Source organism: Cyrtonyx montezumae, unplaced genomic scaffold, assembly GCF_038088225.1.
Source record: "Cyrtonyx montezumae isolate F1298 unplaced genomic scaffold, pur_monq_1.0 scaffold_0, whole genome shotgun sequence".
Classification (NCBI taxonomy): Eukaryota; Metazoa; Chordata; class Aves; order Galliformes; family Odontophoridae; genus Cyrtonyx; species Cyrtonyx montezumae.
This window is the reverse complement of record NW_027071824.1, coordinates 53134283-53156701: the sequence shown is the minus strand read 5'-3', so window position 1 is coordinate 53156701 and position 22419 is coordinate 53134283. Positions and strand designations below refer to the sequence as shown.

The following is a 22419-nucleotide window of genomic DNA, read 5'->3' as shown; positions in this document are numbered from 1 at the left end:
GGAGCCTGATACTAATAAAACTTATTGGGTGGCCGACAGAACAATTTCAGTTGAAGCTTAAATTTCCAGAGGCTTGTCCGAGAAACAGGATTATTTCTTTATTTACTGCACCTCTTTCTGCATTCAGCTCTTTTGAATGTGTGCGCAAGTGCACGCCCACAAACCACTTTTAAGTCACAAAGAAGAAGCACATTGTTCTTGTGATATTAGAAACGTTGCTGAATGGAAAATCCTAGGAAAGGGGAAGAGGGCTCACAAGAAGATAATACTCATATGGTTGACTGAGGTGAAGGAGGAAGCCTTATAACAGCCTCTGCTGCTTCCTGAGAACTTCCATGTAGGAAGACAACAGCTTGAGATCTCCACTTTTGAGGGCAAGAACATTTTTCAGACAGAGAAGTCCTCTGCAAACAAAGAGCTTGTTTAGAAATGAAGATGGTAAACAAAAAGGCCACAAACAGTCCAGCTGCCCTAGTACTAACCATAAGAACATTTGTACCTTTATACATAGTCATGACTAATAGGTATTATTTCTGTAATCTCAAGCCAGCCTCTGGACTTAACCTCCCTTTTGAAAAACAAAACAAAACAAAAAAACAACACCAAGGTCTACTAAATCAAAAAGGTATGTAATTTTAATACAGAAAAATAAAAAATCTTTCCACTTCAACTTAAAATAAGGAACTGGATTAAATAGGTATAAGAAGATTTGAGGGAAGAGGGTAATCAGCTACAGAAGGACAATCTAAGCAGACAGCCTGGCTGGGAAAACAGACAAACAATGACTCACACTAAATAGGAGACAGTGTTTGTGATGACCTCCCCTAACACAGAGCCAAAGACACAAGTAAGGTAGAATGAGTTAAGTAGTAGTCTGAATTTCAGTTCTGACTTAACAAAAATGAATCTCACAGTAGAAAAGAGAGTGAACTGTTATTTTTACTAGTGGTGAGGAGAAAAGGAATTAACAGGAATCAAATGCTGAGCCTTTAAACATCTTTTTGCATGTCTGCACACTACAAGGCCTCTAGCCCTTTACAATATTGTCATACCCATATTGGAAAAAAGTGCTGCCATTGAACTGCCTAAGACTGTTAGTTAAGTTTCTGTATTTAGGTGGCCTGGAAAAGTATTCCAACAATGCCATCTCAAAAGAACTAAAACGCAGAGGCCAGCCCTGCAAAAGGCACAGTCAGACCTTTTAGCTAGACACGGAGTAAAAATTTCCCATGTCAGTTCACAAAGAGTCCACTACTGAGGACTAAGATGCTGCTGAGCTGCTCCTCTCCTTGCTTTGTAACTCTTACAGTAAACCCATAGTCCAGCTAATTTTGAGCTCTGATGGTTATTTTACTTCAACCAAAAGGCACTCATATTGTAAATACTTAACTCCTGTATTAGATTGCTTGCCACTTGCATCAAAATTAAGAGTCCACATGTCAAATCTAATCGAAATTCTATTTTCTGTTTGACTAATTTCCTGGAAGTCAATGCTTAGAAAACTAAGGGAGAACAAACACAATTAATGTGTAGTCTCTCATACAAAATACATTAAAAAAAGCTGAGAGTTAATTGAAAACAGCTGATCACTAATTTTTACAATATCATTTGGTATAGCAAGCCTTAAGAGAAAAATTCTGGAAGCCTTTTTGATCCTCATTTTATTTCTGAAAGAACTAATGACACTGCTGTAGAAAGAGGTCAGTTCACACAGCTTTTCTGAATGAACAACAATGCTGTGAAAACTGGGATTGATTGATAGCCTACTGTTTGCGTCATTATGTCCAAATGTTTACCATTTGGGGCTTCAAGGAAGCATGAGACAAAAATCAAAACAACTTTTACGAGGACTTCAACAACACTGGTAAATTAAAATTGCATCCAGAATTGTTTAGACATGATAGTAATGGAAGAAAGCAGTTTCCTTCTGCATTATACAATTATTTTTTAACTTAACCTTATGCACAGTGTCCAAATTTTTTGGTGTGGAAGAGGAAAGAAGTCTTCCACTCCCCCAGATTGATCCTCCTTGCTACCATTTTAACCCTTTGCATTTTCAAGGCATTCTACTGAACTCAATACTAACTACACAATTGCCAGAGAAGACAGGATAATACTGTGTACATTCTCTTCTCCTAATAAGATGAATTGTCATTTCTAACTGAATCCTTGGGAATACCTCTAGGGGAACCTTCTAAACATCAGCTAAACTTTTTCTGACTGCTGGAAATTGACTTTTTTCCCCACTGCTACTTCTGAAAACAAAGGTCCCTTAATTGGCAACAGGAACATCTATCATGAGGTACATAGGTAACAATTCTATTTATCCATCGTAAATGACATCCACACTGTAAACAACATAGGCTAATCTAATTTCAGTAGGACAACGGTAAAATGATAAAGTAAGATGGTAGGGAAAAATAGCCATGTTTTTATCTCCCTTCAGACAAAGACAATTAATTTTATCAGTTGGCAATTTCAGAATACCCTTATGTAGCATGTTCTGATCTGTATGATCTTATGCCATATTTATAAGCAATGGGGTCTTTAAAATCTTCTCTACCTTATGTGCATACACTCTGTAACAAACCAGCCTAAGAGACCATAGGAAATATCAAGTTATATCTCAGTCTGCAGCTCCATAATTCAGTGAATCTTGTCTGAAACGACAGTAACTCAGAGTGGTTTTTATTTGTTTGTTGTGTTTTAAGAAGACTGCTTTTCTAGAACCAGAACTGCTGTGTTCCAAGTTGAGATATAAAAGACATCTGTTATGAACTTAAATCTAAGAAGACATAATACACAGTATACAAGAAGTAAAACAAATGTTTTGACTGGTGGCTGGAAAGGATCTTCATAAAATCTCTGTAATATAAGATAGTGGAATAAAAGAGGGACCCTGAATATATTATACTGGACTATGTTAAACAACCACAACATTTGACTCTGAAAAAGCTGAAAACCTTTCAACTTAAACTGATAGATGAATGTTGATAGGAAGAGGGAGACTGTCCCTAGGTAAATTTTTGGTTTTAATATACAGTAGCACAAAAAAAAAAATTAGGGAGAGACTCAAAGAAATGGAAGTAGAAGTATATACATTCAAACACCAGGGGATAAAAGGACGGAAAGCAAGAAGGAATTAAAGCCGAAGTGACAACAACATAATACTTCACTGAAATATCTATAGGAAACAAGCTGAAGTTTGGAAAACTACAAAAACAGTTATACAAATCTTAAAATTATACAGAAGGGACTTCGAAGATCACTGAGTTCTAACCCTGACCATAATAAGCTCAGGCAAAGCAGAAGAGAATTTTAAAGAATGCAGAAGTAGACTATTAAGAGAACAACACATAATAGTAAGGTAAGTGTGACTATAATAAAAGTTCTGAAGGAACGTGATGCAAAAAAAAAAGTTACAGCTGTAGAACAATCAATAAAATGAGTCAACACCCGTTGATAAAGAGACCATGATGGAATCAAGATTACAAACAGTTCAACATTGCCCAAAACTTAAATAATCAGCTTGCCTCAGTTTTATGTATGAATAACTAGGTAGAAACAATTGCAAAACCAAAAAACCCCACACTGACCCCACACTCTAGAGATCATTACAATTGAGAGTTAATGACAAGTAGCGTAATGTGCTAGAGCTGCAGAAAACTCAAAGATTCACCTCAAAAGATTTAATTAAGTTAAAATGCTCACCATCCAGTAGGGATTACTAATAATTCTTGGAAGTTAGCAATAGTAGTGCATAAACAGCAAGTACCCTTACATATTATCTAGAGACTCACAGACCTTTGAAGTCTGATCTGCAGGTAAATACAATCAACGTGATTAATGTCAATTGCCAAAGTTTAAGAAATTCACTGGCTTCTTGGTGTTTGTACTAATTCAAACCATTGCTTTTCTTCCCACTTTCTCATCATTATTAGTACTGCAGCAGTAGCTTGATGCGCTTTGACAAATGGGTTACAAACTGCTACACTCTGTGACAGAGATGAAACTATTCAGCAGCCCAGAGAGGTGTGTACTGGACAGCATCCATTGAGTGGGATAATTATATATGTAAATGAATAAAGTGTCTGTTTCTCCTCAAGCTGGTAAGTATATGTTTGGGCTAATAATTCCTCAGGTTTTTGCTCTTTAGACAACCTCAAAATATGACAAATGCCTTGAATAAACAGCTTAAGTTAATTTAAATAAAACACAGTATTTAAACAATTACGCACAGTAATATCGATTCCGTATTTTACAAGAACATTTTAATTGTGAGTTTTAATGTCATTACTCCTGACAACATTCTTAACATTGTTTTTTTTCAACAGTTGATAATCTGTGCATGTATTAAATCCATGTACATAAAAATTATTTTCATTGAAATATTTTCTCAGCGCAGTTAAAAGAGAGTTTTAATTACATCCATACTTCCTAAAGAAAAGGCATATAGACACCATGGGTGGTTCTTGAAACAGTTCCCTCCCTCTTCTTGTGGTGGTCATTAAGTGTCTGGCAGCAGGAACAGCTCACATGTACAGCTACAAATGCTGTGTCTGAAAATCTTATATCTTTCATGTTCCCACGGCACGAAGCTCTGTTATGGATGTCATCATAGACAGAAATTACCATGAAGCTTCCAGTTGAAAAGTAATTAGAAAAGACAAGGACATAGAGAAAAGAAAAAAGTAAAACAGATGAAAGAAAATGGAAAAGAAATAAAAGCTCATACTGACCATGTTGCTTTGACAAAAAGATGCAAAAAATGGCACCAATGCATTAACTCACCAAAGAAGAGGACTAAAAAACAGCCTTAGAAAATTATCCAAATTATTTTCAGGAAATAAGAGAAAGACTGAAAAAATAAATACCAATATCTAGTGTGTCTTCAAGCGTGCCTTTGATTAGCTACTAGTACATTTTCTTTGCTTACAAAACAAGTAGGCTCAGAAATTCAATAATACTTACTGATATTTGGAAAAAAAAAGTTTGCCATCATTTTCTAAAATACATTTGACAATGTATTTTATTTTGTCACACTACTTCAATAAATCAGAGTACATTTAAACTATAAATTAAAACAACATTTAAAACAACGAAAGTTAGGAAGTATCAAAAAAGGTTCAAGAATGCCATTTTTAAAATCAAGTTTAAGTCTTACACACAGGTTGTTTTTCCTTCAGAAAATGTGTCAAGATTTTCCTATGAAGAGATGCACTGAAGTAAAACAAACAAACAAACAAAAAAATAAAACCATTTATTTTAGCCAGAAGTATCCTTTTTTTTTTTTTTTTTGGAAGGTGAAAGAGAATAAGAGTAATGAGAGGCCTAGAACTTAACTACAGAGTTCCTAGCATTTGTATATTCAAAGCCCAGAGCTCTCACTGATTCCAAGTACAAATAATTGAGTTTTTCAGCAGAACACAATCTCACCAGAATTCTCTGGTGCTCCCATCTTTAAAATGAGTTGTTTTGCACTATTCAGCTTGCTTAGTACCCCATAATAATGACTTTGTTAGTGGAGAAAGAAATGAATACCATTCCAAAGAGCAATAATCAGCTACCTTAATCATAATGCTTCCTGAAATACTTTAATTTGCCATCTGTCATTTCAGTGATCCAGAAAGTGATCCTTCACTACACAGCCCAGATAATAAGATGTGCTTTGCCTACCCAGGAAGTCACAAGTCTCAGGGAATAAAAGAAGGGAGAGGTGGTGGAGAACAACTCTAAGCAGTAAAATGATCAGTGTGCACATGTCCAGAAATTAAGACTGTACAGGCGATCTAACAATTCTGACACCTTCTAAATTTCAAGCATTCAACTTTGAATGAATATAGCTACATTTGAAGGAAAACATTTCCACATAGCATCTAAGGTTTCAAAAAATGATTACAAATTCCCATTTACCAGCAATGTGATCAGTGATCAGAAACGACTCAGTTTCACAATCTCCTCTGCATTTTGAGTTGATGGGCATCTACTGACAGAGGTAGCTTGCTAATCTCTCAGTGTATTAGCATCAGAGAGGAACTGAATAGATCAAGTGGGTTTAATGGAGATTGCAGCAGCACAGATATGCTGAGATTCAGCAGCTGCAGGACTCTATTCTACCACCAGAAAAGGAAGAAATCATCCAAGTTATAGTCACTAATATTTCTATAGTTAAAACTCAGAAGTGGCACTATGCAGTCTGGCAAGTTAGTGGTTTGAGGGTTTTTTGCTTGGATGGTTTTTTGAGTGTTTTTTTTTTTTTGTTTTTAATAGCTCAAAGATACAGAGAACATGACCATGTAATACAGTATACACCACATACAAATACAAAATGAGATGAGTACATTAAGCCAAGAGAATAATCAAAGCTTCTTCATACATTCTGAGAATGGAAACGTGACCTGTGTATGAGGAGAGAATTCCTAGACACAGATGAGATACTGCATGAAAGAAAGCACTGCAATGATTCTTAGTAGGACTAATTTTAACTAATTTTAAGACAAGCAAACTGAACAGGGTATACTAAAAGAACTGTGCAGAGCTAAGTCTTATAAGAGTAGGAGAGCAGCAAGAAGCAAGAATAAGTTCAAGGCTGAAAAATGTCTTGAAGGAATAAAAAAAATTCACATCACAGGGGATGAATGGCACTCCAGCAGCATCACTAAGAAAGTCACCGTTACAGTGTCCATACAGAAGTCAGATAGAGCATGTGGGAAAATGTTAGACCAAAAAAAATAAATCTCTCAGATCAGCCAGCACCTTCTCTTCCTTCCCTCCCTTTTGACCTCACCTAACTACATCTTCCTCGTGGTCTAAGAGGAGTAGATGGCTGATTATCTTAGGTCCTATCCCTCACTTATTGGATAAGCTGAACCTCCAGTGAACAGTGTATGACGAACTGAAGCAGTCAAATCTAAAGTAGTGCTACCCTTCATACCTCTTCTGTTCAATGACCTTCCCCATGCATTCTCCTCAGCAGTAAGAATCACTGTTGTCATGGGTATCTACCTTCTCAGGTCATTTTCCATAATGGATCCTTTCTCCATCATCCCTCCATTCTGCCTGTTCCATAGTTCACCATCTAACTCTCTATCTCCACGTGACTTCCTATCCACCCTCATCTTCCCATCCCACTACAGATGTCTCTTCTCAATTTTTAACTCAAATTGTTTCTCCAAACAGGTCTCTAGACCACTTGAATCACTTTACCAGCAAGAACTCCACATTTAAATCTTTCATGGATGCCTTACATAATATCAGTACACAATCAACTTGAAATACACTTTTCCTCCCTCATTTTTTTAATCCTTTCACATCTTAATTACTCTCTCTGTTCAAGAAGCATTTAGATGAGGTGCTAGGGATTTGATTTAGTAGTTGGGTAGGGATAGTGATAGAAGGATGGTTGGACTAGATGATCTTGTAGGTCCTTTCCAACCTTATGAACCTATGAACCTCTCCAGGTGCTCAGTTATGACATTTTTTGTCTTTTGCCCCAGACTCTTTAATCCTACTACACTGCTTATGGTCGCTCTTTCCTACCACATTTAATGATCTGTCATTGTCATCCTGACTACTTGTTCAGTCAGCCTGCCTCTCCCTCCTCAGGCCCATTGCACCAGTCTATATCCACATCTCCCACAGAGTTCATATTATTTTCTGCATTTAGCTAAGACAACTTTCCTTCTGTTACTTAATAGATGACGAGAACACTCAGAACATAGGAACAATCAAACAACACAAAACTGCACTGTAGGAAAAGAATCTCAAATAGCTCACACCTACCTGAAGAAACAAGTTAATAAACACTTCAGTTAGCAAGTTTCTCAGTAAAATCTTAAGGATCAAATGTAGGCCAAATCTAAACAGATTTATACACAAAAAAGGTAGGTATACTCCAATACAAAGAAATCCTTCTGCCAAATTTCAACCCTCTTCTCTTAAGTGCAGAAACAGTAAATCTTTTAGTTTCTTTTCAATCAAGTAATTACCAGTTTTTGTTTCCACTGAGTAAACAGCACAGTTTTTATTTTAGCCTGTAACAAAAATGAAACAAAGAATCGGTACAGCAAATTTCTATCCTGCTCTTAAAGCTTGTTGAGTTTGTCAACTTCTAGAAAAAAAAATCTTTTAATGGGAAGTGTCATGTAAGTGGTATTCATGAAATTAAATTACATTAAGCATCCCTTAGATACTAGAATAACTTCTGTATAAATGCTTTTGAGTTTGTTTTCATTTAATTTGTACTCTTGTCTTCAAATCAGAGCACATCATATTTCTTATCCATATTTTTAAATTCCCATTGCTTGTTTTCACTACTGTTTGTAGGATGTTGAAACTCAAGTACTTAAAGATGGCTAAATCAGCTTGTGCCAACATTCAAGCATCTAACTGCACCCTACTTTATCTTTTAGACAGTTAAAATTATTCCCTAAAATTATGCTCTGAAATTCAGAATTGCTTTAGGAAAAGGGGACATGTGACTAGCAACATTACATGTTTTTCTTATCTTTTGTTATTTTTGGAAATCACTGCTTACATGTGTTAACAAGTGTTAAAAAGCTGTTTGAAATAGTTTGATGTCAGACAATTTCTAAGGTCAACATATTTCTTAAACAAACCTATGACGTTTCATAAACTTTTACACTGATTTTAAGTTTACTGTTCTACTCTAAAAAGATGCTAACACTGTACCAGTAAATTGTGCCAGTCTTCTCTAAATATCATAGATTTCTCAAAATGAATTGTGATTTACTGACTAAAAAACAAACAAAAACCACATCTTTTATAGGTACTGATAAGATACAACAGTAAGAGCAAGAAAGAAAACATTTCACATTAGATAATTTTGATGTCACTTTGCAGAGTACATAACTTTCACATTTACCCCAAGTAAATTGGAGTTCCAACAGTTTTAATCTCTGGGCTAATACAGAATCCAAAAACGTTTACCTTCATGAGTGCTAATTAACAAATGATATTGCATGAAATTGTATGATGCTACACAAAATAACTGGTAGCTAGCCACACAAGAGTTGTTAGTAACCATGCACAAATCTCCTATTTTCTAGTACACTTTTAAAAGTTGGATTTCAACAGGAAAAAATCCTTAGATTACAACCCATTTTGGAGTCTGACATATGAAAATGTAATACAAAATTAAACTTAAGACTTCTGTTGATTTTACTTTATGAATATTTGTTAAAATTGTGGAAGATAAAACATGAATGTTTTTATTAAGAACACCATGATGGCAAAGGCATACTTGAGATTTAAATTTAAATTTCCAGAGATTAACTTTTCATAAGTGCCTAAGGACTCACTTTTATCCTCTCCAAACAATGCAGGTGATATACAGTGCACACTCTAATGGGCCAAGGAAGAGTGAGAACTCTGGTACTGAAAGGTAATTCTGCCTCCAAAAAAAACCCCACCATTATAATAATTTCTTTTTTATTTTACTATTTACATATAGTACGTAATGACACAATTTTATTAGACAAAAGTTATTTCTACAGTACCTTCAGAAGTGATAGCACTAGGACACACATCTTTTAGAAGATCTCCCAAAGTGTGCAACTGTCCTCCAGAAGCAATTGGTCGAAACAGCTTTTGTATAAAAGGTCTCTCTGTGGTTGCCTGTTTTAATAACAAAATTAGCAAAAACAACAATTTAAAGACCATGCAAATATCTGTTGTCACTACCTGAGACAGGGATAAGACATGACTGAAAAAGAGGCAGCAGAAGAAGCAATGCCTGCCTTTTTTTTCTTCTCATATTTCATTCACAATAAAGTGCAGGGGAATTAGTTGGTTAACTATTTTAAGTAAATTGACAGTCAAGAACACAGTGAAAATCATTTATACACAGTATTATGCAGAAGTAAAAGCATTTTCATTTTTTTTTTTAATTCATCATTTCTATTATGGAAATAGGATCTGCTTGAGCATTGAAACAATCTTCATTTAAGTAAATAAGCAGTGAGCACAAACTTGAAGAGATCAGCATATTTGCTGAGTCAAATCAATACTGCAATAAATACCCAACACCTTCCTGCAATTTCCTTTTAGAATTACATTAAGCACTTTGAATGGCAAACAAGTACTTTTACAGCTCAAGATAAGCAATTCTTTTATACCACATTTGTTATAAAAATGGTAGCTATTACAGCCCCAAGAAACAGAATCCAGTTGTGCTATGACTGATTTAGTTATTTAAGAATGGAGGTTATTTATGTAAGCATTATCTCTTTCTTCGAGCATCTGTACACAGAACTTCATGGTCATCAAGCACCTGATACTGAAAGGACAGAAATAAGTCTTTTCCTGATAACCAGAGCTCTCCTCCCAAACTTGGCACCTGAATTGGAAAACAGGATTTTAGAACACCATACTCAATCAATTCCAGAATTACTGCTGACACATTTCTACCAGCAGCTAACTAGAAAGCAGCTGATGTAGCCTGCAACTCAGGTGACTGGGCTCCAGGAAGCTGTACTTCCATCACATACCGTCATGAAGGGAAAGAACAATGCAAGCCAGAGTCTCCTTCCAAATTCAGTTTCCTACTACTGCAAAAACAGTTGTTTCTGTCCTATGATGGTTACTTTTATATAAACAAATCACAAACCCAACATAAAATATTTTATCTTCTGATAGAGTTTTTTTTTAAATACCAAAGCAATTGCAGTAATAAATTTGAAGGTTAAAAACATAATTTTGAACAGAACTGACAATGTGGCCTGTGCTACTTATCTACACGAAAAGCCACAAATTGCAGACTATCACAACTTATCTGTCATCCACTTTTCTGAACAGTAAGGAAAGGAATCTTTTTTGGAAGAGCGGTAAACAATGTCCAAGAAATTGCAGGGCAGTAGAGCAGCGATCCTCTGACACAGAGCTATTTCTTACTTCTTGCTAACTGCCTCCATAAATGGAGAAATGATTTCTTCCCAGTTTTCCTTATCAAGACTGATCAGATGGAGCTGTCTGGCTGCTGGAGTCAATTCTCTGTCCTCAGGGCAGCAGAGCATGGATATAAACAGCAGTAATGAAATGTCTGAACATTTGAAAAACGATGGCGGGCACACAGCCAGCAGGATTCACCTCAGACAGATACACACTCAAGAAATGAACTCTCACACAATACGTTCACAGCAGCACAGGATGGCTGAGACTGGTCCTCTGGGCCCATCAGGTCCAATCCCAGCTCCAGCATGGACACAGATCCAGAGAAGGGTGCCCAGGCCCATATCCAGAAGCACTGAAGAGCACTTCCAAAAAATTAGAAAAAACAGTAACAACAAAACACTAAGACACTATAGTCAAAACTATTTTGTTACATTTTTGAATAAAAAAACAAACATATTTACTGAAGTCTAATCACAACTCCCAAGTGCTTACCATCTGAAGTAACAAAGGCAGAAATAAGTACAAGAAGAAGACACCAAGCAAAACAGTTGTAACTGCAGACTTCTGAGCTAAAGACTTCCCAGGTGCTTATTCCATTTTCTTTTCTTTAGTATTTTTTTTCTTAGTTACAATCATCTAATGCTGTATTACAGCATAAGGGAAGTCCAAAACTTATTTTCCAGCAGGTCTCGCACATAGCTGCTGACTGCTGCAAAGCAATACCCACAACAGTTACTACAAAACATTACAGATAATGAATTCAATTTTATATTTTAAGCATTGACCAATGCAGACGTGGTAACGTAAATAAAAACCACTGGTCTTCATCAATATTAAAATGATAAAAGTAACAGCATGTTAACTGTTTACACAAAGACTACAGCTCACATATAATTCTACAGAAGAGTATTTCCCTAACATGCTTATATTTCTTCCCTGCAATGCAGCAGATGCTTTACGTGGACAAAGAGTCAAAAGAAAAATCCCATTCTACAATGTACAGTGTTCACAGGATACTTTTTCAAAGTATCTTAGTCACATAACAGCATAAGTTACCTTAGAAAAAAAATCTGTCACCTATTTTGAAGTGTAGTACCTAGTAATATAGGCCCAATATGTCTACAGCTTTCTACTCCCACATTTACTGCAACAACACATGATAAGAGTCAAAATGAAAAGTTCTTACATAAGATAATGTTTTGTCCAATATTTGTTTAATCTGTCATACAAAACAGTGCTATCTGTAATCTAACCCACAGACATCATTGCGTAACTGCCAACAATTGGAATTTATTTACATCAGGTCTAAAGCATGTATTTGTACACTACCTATTGTTTAATTCCTACTATGACTTTTATAGCTTCGACAGAACATAGTACATACTGTATTCCACAGCATAAAACCAATATATCAGTAAGCTTTTCAAAAGATGCTGGATGCATTTGCAGGGTACTACGGATGAGTAAATCAGTAATTGCTAATGATCTAGAAAGGAAATACCCCCAAGTATATGAGCATGTTAAGACAAATCACCTGCCCCAAAATTGTGGGTGTATTTTGCATTGATCGTGTCCATAATTTAGTAACGAATTTTTTATCTTTTATTTTTAATTAAAGCACATAATCAGTTTTGTTAACATACCTTCTAGGAAGCCAGATTTACTGCAAGTGAAAACCATTCTTCTATACTACCCACTCAGCACCATGTATCTTGAGCTTTACACAGAGAACAATTTTTTGTTGTCGTTGTTCTAAGGAAAGTGACAGAGAAAAGAAATGATGCTACACTGAGAAGATATAGATTGAAATTACTTGTTTGGGTACACTGGCATTGAAAAGAGTTATAGGTGAAGTAAAGTTTTAAGAGGAAGTTTAAGGCAGCATAAAGCCTCAGAAGATCAAAGGCAAGCTATATAGTTACATACTGTGTTAGCAATTACAACTTTCTTCACCATCTTCCTGCCAAAAAGAGTATTCAGCATGCCTGGTCCCTTTCAGAACTGACAGAACATCAAACACTCCATGAAATCCACAATTTAATTAGATATTTTATGCAGGATGCATCCTGAAATGAAAAACATAACTCATGAACTGCTGGGGTTTCATCTGGAAAAATCAGTTACCATTATTTCCAATCAAAGGATGGGATTTTGATTTTCTGACTGAATTCTGAGTTCTGCTGCTACTCTAACTTGTATTCAAACAAATAAAAGCTACCATACTTGTTGATCATGCACAATGAAAGTTTTCCTCTCAATTCCCACATGTGCATAAGCTGGCAGCCTAAAATCATAAATTTTTACATTCCTACATGCTCTGTAGTTTCAGAAAGTTACCATGTTCATAGTCTGCATTGCTTTATAATGAACCACTTTCCACTAAAAAAAAAAGATTAGATAGTTTATCACTCTGTTTAAGCCAGTTTAAAAGTATGAGTAAGAGTTTGTATAGTGATTCAAGTTACTTAATGCAAAAGGAAAATACAGGAATATTTACTACACCCTGAAGATAAAAGTCTTATACATTTTGTATTTAAAATTTAGTTTTGGCTGAAAAATATGTTCTAAGATGTCTTCTGCTCTGTATAAATATTTTCAATTAAAAATCTTAGTAGTGAAAAAGTGACTAGTTTATAAAATGACAAATTGCTGTAGACACAGAGCTGTACCAGTCTATAAGCATGATACCACCAAACCCGGTCCTCAAAAACTGTTCTTTTGCTGCTGCTGATGCTGTTTTTCTGCAGTATTTCTGGGCCTTCAGCTTCTTTTTGTCTCATATGTTAGACCAGAATGACTGTTTCCTTTGTTATGGAAAAAGCACAAGGAATTTTTATTTACTTAAGCAAAAAATCACAGCACTTAATAGACAGGCATATTATCAGACTGAAAGATTAAATGGAAATGACAGCTAAGATGGTAAATCACCAGTAACCTCCAGTAAAAACTTGTTCAGAAAGATTTGTGTGTAAAGAAGTTCTGAATTTTAATAACACTATCTGTAGTTGCTTCAAGTGCTGTGTACTTTTAACTGTTATTCAGAAACAACTTATGTATTAAGAGAGATTACCTAACGCTTAAGCTCATTTCATCTATCCTGTTACCTGTAGAATATGGCCAATAAAAACAGCTGACTGGCCCTTGGAAATAAGTAATAAAATTAAAAGTACTATAGCGGAGAGCTTTTTACACCTAAAAATCTAACATTCCATAGCTAAAACAAGAGAGCAAGTCGGTCTGTGCAACAAACAGCATCTGGAGTAGGAAGGAGTACATGTGAACTGCAGGGCAAACATTGTCTACCATCCACAAAATGCAAACAGGTGAGTACACAGTAAACAAGTCTTAGAGCAGATTTAGACCAACAAATGGTTATTGTTCTGCATTACTGGGATGCCTATAGGCCACAGAAGCTGGTGATCACAGCAGAAGGCAATGATGCTTTATAAACAAAATTGCTTGCGCACCTAGGCCTCTAATTCTTACCCCCACCATTCAGGGCTGCTATTCTGTTCTCTATCTCCATCTCTTATAATTAAAATGCTGCAAAATATTTCTGCATAACTTGTCAATAGCTATAGCAGTCTCTTTTGGTACTTTCCTGAATATTTCTTGTTGACAACACTGTAACATTTTGAATCATTAACTAAAATTCCATCTATCGTTAAAAACTATCTAGTGTGATCCTCATTCGGATTTCCACAAACATCTCTATTAAAGCAACTCAATGCAAGTTATCAGTGACAAACACGATCATTTAAATTAAAACTCTGATACAAACTGATCTCTGAAACAGTAAGAGGGAGACTTTCCATGGAATCGAAATGTTATCACAAAGGTTTCCAAAGGAGGAAATTTTAGACACTGTAACTGCAATCTTCTGTTACAAACCAGTTCAACTGACTTCTCTCTGTATCTTCCTGATTCTGTACAAGTTCCTAATCTGCCCACACGCAAATTTCTCCAAGCAAGGCTGTTCTATCACATATGTCCACGGGTTTATGATGAAACGATCCTAGTGCGAAAAACAACAGACATTCAGATGAATATAGACTTAAGTCTGTAGCTTTCATTTTGGCTTAGACTGTAAGAAGGCCCCAAGGTAACTATTTTGCTTTTGTTTATAACATCCAAGACTACGCAACACTCCAGATGAACGCCTAAAGGGTACATTTACAGATCACTACGCTGATGGTAAACACAAAAAGGAGGAAATATAAATTCTGGTAAAATTTATTCTACAAGGGTGCTGAAACAGAGCATTTCTACAAGCCCATTTCACTTGCAAAAAAAAAAAAAAAAGAAAAGAAAAAAAGGGAAAGCTTCTAGTTTACATCTGTAGCTAAGGTTTGTCCCTGCTACAAGGTAATTTCTGGAGATAAATTGGGAGCTTACTTTCAAGAAAGTATGTTCAACCAGGATCAAAATCAATCTTTATTAGAATTATCTCTTGCATTTATTTAAAATCATTTATAATAATTCCCCTAAAAGCACTTGTTACATTGTTCCTAGAACATGTAATTTATCCTCACCAACTTCTCTGATAGAATCGATACATCATTCTCACAGAAACCATACTAGTGCAATTCTCTCAGGTAATCCATATAATGATTATTCAAGACTTAATCTTCCTTTTCTGGACCAGCTGAGTAATTTACATAGACTTGATTGCAAACTAGTAACTACTCCCCTCAATTTGCATCAGCTAGCCTTCATTCTCAACGTTTCAACAGCAGGTTGCAAAAGGCATTCAGAGATTCCAAGTAAAACAAATTAAATGGAAGTTAGTTCATTCCTCTGAAATGAAAGTAAAATAAACAAATAAAAATTAAGACCTACCACAAGCAGTCAAATAATGATATGGAATATAACTGATTAAAGTTATACTCAAGAAGAATAATACACTCAATAAGTACAGAGCTGCATCAGGGGAGGGTCAGGTTGCGTGTTAGGAAAAGGCTCTTCACCACAGGGTGGTTGGGCACTGGCACAGGATCCCCAGGGCAGTGGCTGTAGTCCCAAGCTGCCGAAGCTCAAGAAGCGTTTGGACAATACTCTCAAACACAGGGTATGATTTTTGGGTTGCCCTTTGTGGAATCAGGAGTTGGACTCGATGGTCCTTAGTCCCTGTCAACTCAGGAGATGATTCTGTGTGTATGCATACACACACACGCATGAGTGCATGCGTATACACAGTAAGTTGAACCTTGATTTTTAGCTCAACAAGCTAAAGTACAAACAGTGGGAAAAAAGAAAAGGAAACAAACTATGAAGATATATTGCTTTATCTGCTTGAAGTTTATCATCCTTCATTTGAAGTTGTATTATGAAAGGCTGGAAATATGGCAACATGATTTATTTTTCTACTGCAATAATTCTTTCCTGCCCCACTTCAGACCTTCCAAACTATACAGGACTTCACCTAGACATCTCATTGTTTTGTTGTACACCTTTGACAACTTTGCTATTTCACTCTAAGCTATTAGGACATGAACAACATACCAAAAAAATCCTTTCTAGCATTTCTTTCAGCTATCTTTTTCTGATGAAAAAGTGAACTACAACTAATACGTCTTTTTGATATGGTGACATTAATTTTTTTCTTTGGACCTCTCTCATACTGCTTCAAAATACTGCACTGCTGACCTGCACTGTCACACTGCAGTTCCAAGTACAGCATATATCACATTACAAAATAGAGGTAATTAGTGATCTCTGAATGAAGTAATTAAGTAACCGATTTATATGTCCAGTATGCAACTAAAAATGGTAGGACAAAAGGAAGGAATGTAAGCATGTTCAGCGCACACCTATCTAGAAATTACCAGAAAAACTGACTCACTGACATGGAGCTGTAAAGTCAATACACAGAATAAATAAAACAGCTTGTCTTCCCCAATACACTTTTAAAAATCACAAATTTTCAGTAGCTGCAGAAACTATAGTATATACCTGAGTACAGCCCTAAGATATCATGTGAAATTATGGAAATAACTTAGCCTATAAAGAGAATATTGAGTAGCATATAAGATATACAAACTTACTCTGTGGATTAATGTTTTTCTCTTACACTAACATTAGAGTGCATCCATACTAACCCAAACGAATTTTCTTACCTTTTCATGATATAAATGATTAGGAAAATAGAAACAGAAACTGTTGTAATTAATACTCATGTCAAAATTAATTGCTATCTTAGCTGAGGCTATAGTTAAATTAAAGCCACAAGTAGAAGCATAAGGTTAAAATTTTACATAGTCGGGTTTATTACAGTTATTTCTAGAAAACAATATTGAACAGTTCTAGGTAACAAATAGTTAAAAGACTATTCCCCAAATAATACGCAGCCAACAAGTCATACCTTCCCTGAAGCCTTTCATTGAACAGAGCACACTGTATGAAGCAACCGCAGTTCTAGCCTTACTTCCTACATAATTAAAAATAATTTACCATTATTACAAACCTACAGAGAAATATGGCAACTATTTAGGTTAGTTTTCCCAACACACTATCAAGGTCCTTTATTTGCTCAAATTTTTCAAAAGATGAAAGAATCATTTAAAATACCTCTCTATTGTATTATTTAAATTGGTAGTGTGCTTCCTGACAATCTTTTAGAAAAAAATGTGTAATAGCAACAAAAACAGTTATTACAACCATGAAAACTATTCAAAAGTTAAACTTAGTTCAAACGTTTAACAAATCTGAAAAACATAGGCCTAGTTAGAAGATATCTTTGTACCAAACTCAAGTGATTCAAAACATAATAGATTTGCTTAATTCTAACACTTCAGGATATGACAGTTTCCACTTCTACAATGCTTACTAAAGATGCATCACTCTGATCATGTTGATTTTATGTACATTTCAAATATACCCCTATCTCATTATGCAAACAGATGCTCAGTTTGCTCAGTCATCTTCATGGCCTTTGTTTGGATTCCTTCCAAAAGCTCCACATCTCTCTTACACAGTACTTCACAAGTGGCTTTACCAGAGCACAAGCGAGCACTCCTCCTAACCCATTCAAGGATATTCATCAGCAATCCTTGCTGTAAGGGCCCGCGGCTGAATTTCCTGCATTCTTAGAATTTACAAGTTACCTAGGGGAATCCTTAGTTACTGCATGGAGAAAATGAGTGCCTTCTGAGATCTTCAGTGATTATATTCTTTATCATCTGCTTTGTAAGTTCTCATTGTAGATGCTCACACTTCAATCTATTTGCAGAGTGACTGCATGCTGGGTAAACTAAGAAAGGCCGCAACAGAACTGCTTCATTTTAAGACTTTCTGATCAAGTCTGCAGCTGGTTGATGAATTCCATTGCTGTTGGAAAATAAGAGATTGCTTTACAGTAGTTCTTCCGTGAAATTATTTCAAGTCCACAGAAAATCTTCCTTCTGCAAATTGCCAAATTATCTATGGAAGAACAAAATTTATTCTTTCTTCTGCTCCCAATGAAAAACTTCATTTGTCAAGGTTTCCTTGAGAAAGTCTGAACAGGTTCATGGTGGACTGAAGATATACATCTGTTGTTTAAGGTGTGTTGAAGTGTTCTTTTATACTGTGAGTGACTTGAAGGAGCACAGCACAATCATTTGGAGAACGGTCCCAAAGCCATTTGTTCAGTGAAGGGTGAAACACCAAAACCACTTTATTATGTTAATTACTATCATGTTATGGAAAACCAGTGTGAAGTAAGTCTGCAAGATTCCTACTAACTCTGCAAAGGTTAAAGGAGACTCCCTAATCAATTCTTGCTTGTATCCTGAGACTAGATTCATAACTGACTGTCATTAAAAACACTGTGTTGGAGTGGTCGACCCTTTGGGTTTTTTCCTGAACAAATGATGAACTCTCCTTAAAGACTCTTTCTCATTACGTATTAAAAGATATAGCCCACAATACATAAAACTATGCAGCAGAGCTTCAATCAGAGACGCATGCAGTTAGGGACCAGACTCTGACAACACAGCACGTTGAATACTGACCTGAGAAAACCCTAAGCATTTAGGATTGTTCAAAGGATTGTCTTATTCTTACAAGCAGCAACATAAAAAGAACCAGCTGTAAGAACTGTGCAGTCCATTCCCTCTGGTTTAAAAGCATTCCTTGTAGATATAATAAAATATAAAAACAACTTAATTTCTCATAAAAACACTGAGAACACATTCATTCATTCTACAGATTTCCACAGAAGAAACACTTCTCAAAGGGGGAAAGGCAGAGATCAAGATCTCTAAGCCACCTATCACTAGCAAAATAGATGAAAAGCCTTGAAAAACTCATCCGAAGACTTACAATAAATATATCCAACTAAGTGAACCTTGCCAGAAAGGGCTAAGAACTTATAGAACTAAAAGGACATATGCTGTAAAGCAAAACACTTACCTATAGACAACAGTTTTGCATCCAAAAAAACAAAAAGAAAAAATAACAAGCTGCTCTGTTTTATAAGGTTTTTTTTGTTGTTTGTTTTTGTTTTTGGATACCACCTGCATTACAGCATTTCCGACAGGGAAAGTTTATATCTATCATACTAAAAACTATGCAGAGCGTATTGTAAGGAAAGGGGAACAAAGGTTTGAAAAATTATGTTCATCCAGCTGCTGTACAAAAACGGTTTGAGGAAAGGAGATATAGTTTTAGGCACTGAAATCAAGAGGCTAAAAATCTTTTTCTCTCCCTTTTTTTTTTTTTAATTCTCTTCTTTCCTCCCCTCCCTCCCCTTTCATTTTTTAGAAGAAATTGAAACAAACAACATAAAAAGCAAATGTGCTGTTGCACTCTATGGGTCATTATTAGCAAGGGCGCATATATATATATATATATATATATATAAAACCAGAAGTTCCAATATCAGTTATATATATAAAACCAGAAGTTCCAATATCAGTTATATATATAAAACCAGAAGTTCCAATATCAGTTCCAGACAGGATGTTACAAGATGCATAACAAACAGTTGAACTTCATTCTGGCTGTAGCTTTGTCCCTCAAATGATCCGTAAAATTTGTTTGCGCAGATCTACATTCTCTAAACAACTGAATTTGCAGCATTTAACCTTAAATAAATTGCACAGCTCCTAGGAGGAGGAGAAGGTCAACATTGAAGAGTGATTTCATACAAGAAAGCCAGCAGGCAACAGTCAATAAGGTCAAATAGTAACAAAACACAAAACAGTACAAACAATTCCAAGAGAAAGTTTTGTTGAAAGCTGGCAAGTCAGACATCTACAACACAAGCATATCCTCAAAGTATTAAATTTCTTGTCTGGAAGAGAATTCCTCTTCACAATTAATAAGGTATCTGATACATTGGTGACAAAAAATGAATAGTGCTTTTCACACTTGCAGTACTGTACACTGCATATGCAGAATTAATTCTTACCTAAAAGTAAGCAACTGAGTATTGACTAGCTATGAAGAAAACAACTTTAGATATGGATTTACATCCAAAAAAGCAAATGTTATGTCATTTGCTTTAAAGCACTGAAATGTACAGTAACTTATATGATACTATTATTCTACATACATCATTAAAACCAGTAATTCTCCTAAATTTCCACAATTAGGATCAACTAGAAGAAACTCTTATGATTATGGGTAGCAAAACCACAGACATTTATGCTTTTTAATTCGTAATGCATTCATATGGAATGTTGCCACATCCTAGCTTCTCATAGGCTTGTTTCATTCCACACTTACCTGAATAAAACTTACTTTCAGAGTTCAGGAAAGTGCAAGCTTCCTAAAAAAGTGAACACTTTCTATATTTATTGATCCTCAACTTTGTGCAGAAGTTAACCGATTTTATTTTCATTTATTTTTTCCCCTTGCTATTCCTCCATGGCACAAGAGAAAATCAAAATAAGGTTCTAGATTGCAAGATTCAGGGAGTTGACTACATAAGTACATAGCAAAAGTGACAAATGAGTTTGCATTGACAGAAGTGACTGAAACAAAAGATGAACAGATTTAATGATCAGAAAAAGCACAGTAATACAATAAAAAGCACTGCATTTAAGTGGTAGAATTCAACAGTAAATCTAAACACACCTAATTCAACTGAATTATTGCTTCATTTATTGTCATCATTGTCATCATTGCAACCTCTCAATATATTCATCCTTAAAAGTTAACATTCAAGTTTAAGGTGAACAGTGCAACTTTTTCTTTTTTTTTAATTGCATGTACCTATTAGCTTTCATTACAAGCTTAGGATGATACATCAATATACAAGTAACTATGTTACTAATAGAATTTAGGGAAACAGAGCCACAGCAATTCAAATTTCACTGTTTGAGTATGTAACATGATCATTTACATTAACCTCTTTACATCCAAATTCATTATCATAAGTCTACTTAGAGAAATGATGACAAATTAAGTATTCTGCAAAAATAGTTTAAGAAGTAACCTATCAACTCATGATTGAGGAGTACAAATTCGGAAAGATCATCACATTTTGAAGTCAGGAATAGGCAATCTTTTTCCCCATCAAAAACATCAATTATTTAATCACAACTTAAAACATAATTTATGTTCTGCTAACAGAAAACATGTCAATATAATTATTTAAAAGTGAACTTACTAACTGCTGGGATGCTGATGACTTTCAATACACATAGAGTCTTCCAGAATTTAAGACTATCTGATAAAGGACTTAGAATTCAATATCACCCAACTTTCTCCAGCAGGCAGAATAGAGCACATCCCTCAATAGTTTTGAACTAGTTACATGCTTCAGAAACTGAAGAAGCTATTTTTCATACAAGCAAAACTACTATATTATTTTTTATGCAAAGTTATGTCTACATTCAACTCAGAAGTATTACTTCAGCTCCTATTGACAAGCACAAGCTAACTGAAAGCTATCAAGCATGGTAACGATTCAACCATGGCTCAGAGAAAATACCAAATTGAGGTTTTATAGCCTCCTCTCTTCAGCATTTCCCTCCTATATCTTATGCAACTTCTACAACAGCTTTGAACTAGTTAGATTGACAGCTTTACAGATAGCTCAGGCATATTTACATAAACTTTAGTTACATCTGACAGCAAATATAATCTCAGAATTTTTCTTCTACTCTGACAACAGCCCTCATTGCTGCACAGATTCTTAAAGAAACAAGGCTGTTCTTGCACATAGGTTCCATGAAGTCTCTTCACAATAAACAATTTTGCATAGTAGCTTATGATTTCTACTACTCATACAGAATTTTCCACAGAAATTTCTCTACCTGAGACCCTGTGAAACATATTTGCCCAAATCTTCAAAACTTTCTCCTTCATAGAGCTTTCATTTTTGAAGTAATTTTAAACCGGTGAAAATAGGCTATTATTTCTTCACTGCTGAACTACCAGCTATTAGAATAGTCGTTCTGTGTACTCAATTACTCATTAACCAGCATTGCTTTTTCCTTTCAGCACAGAAATTCAGTCAAATCAATGACCGTTTCACATTATCTTATCTACTCAATCTTTGTAAAAGAAAAATTTTGGAGA

The 22419-nt window shown here is 35.3% G+C and overlaps 1 protein-coding gene across 2 annotated transcripts in view; it reads right to left on the bottom strand.

Moving 5' to 3' along the window:
- ATG5 (autophagy related 5) overlaps nucleotides 1–22419 on the bottom strand; it is a 73723-nt gene that overhangs the window by 17732 nt on the left and 33572 nt on the right. For both annotated transcript variants that reach the window (XM_065735609.1, XM_065735616.1), the window contains exon 7: nucleotides 9519–9636. In XM_065735609.1, the coding sequence (XP_065591681.1) occupies nucleotides 9519–9636 (118 nt within the window). The remainder of the gene's footprint in view (nucleotides 1–9518; nucleotides 9637–22419) is intronic.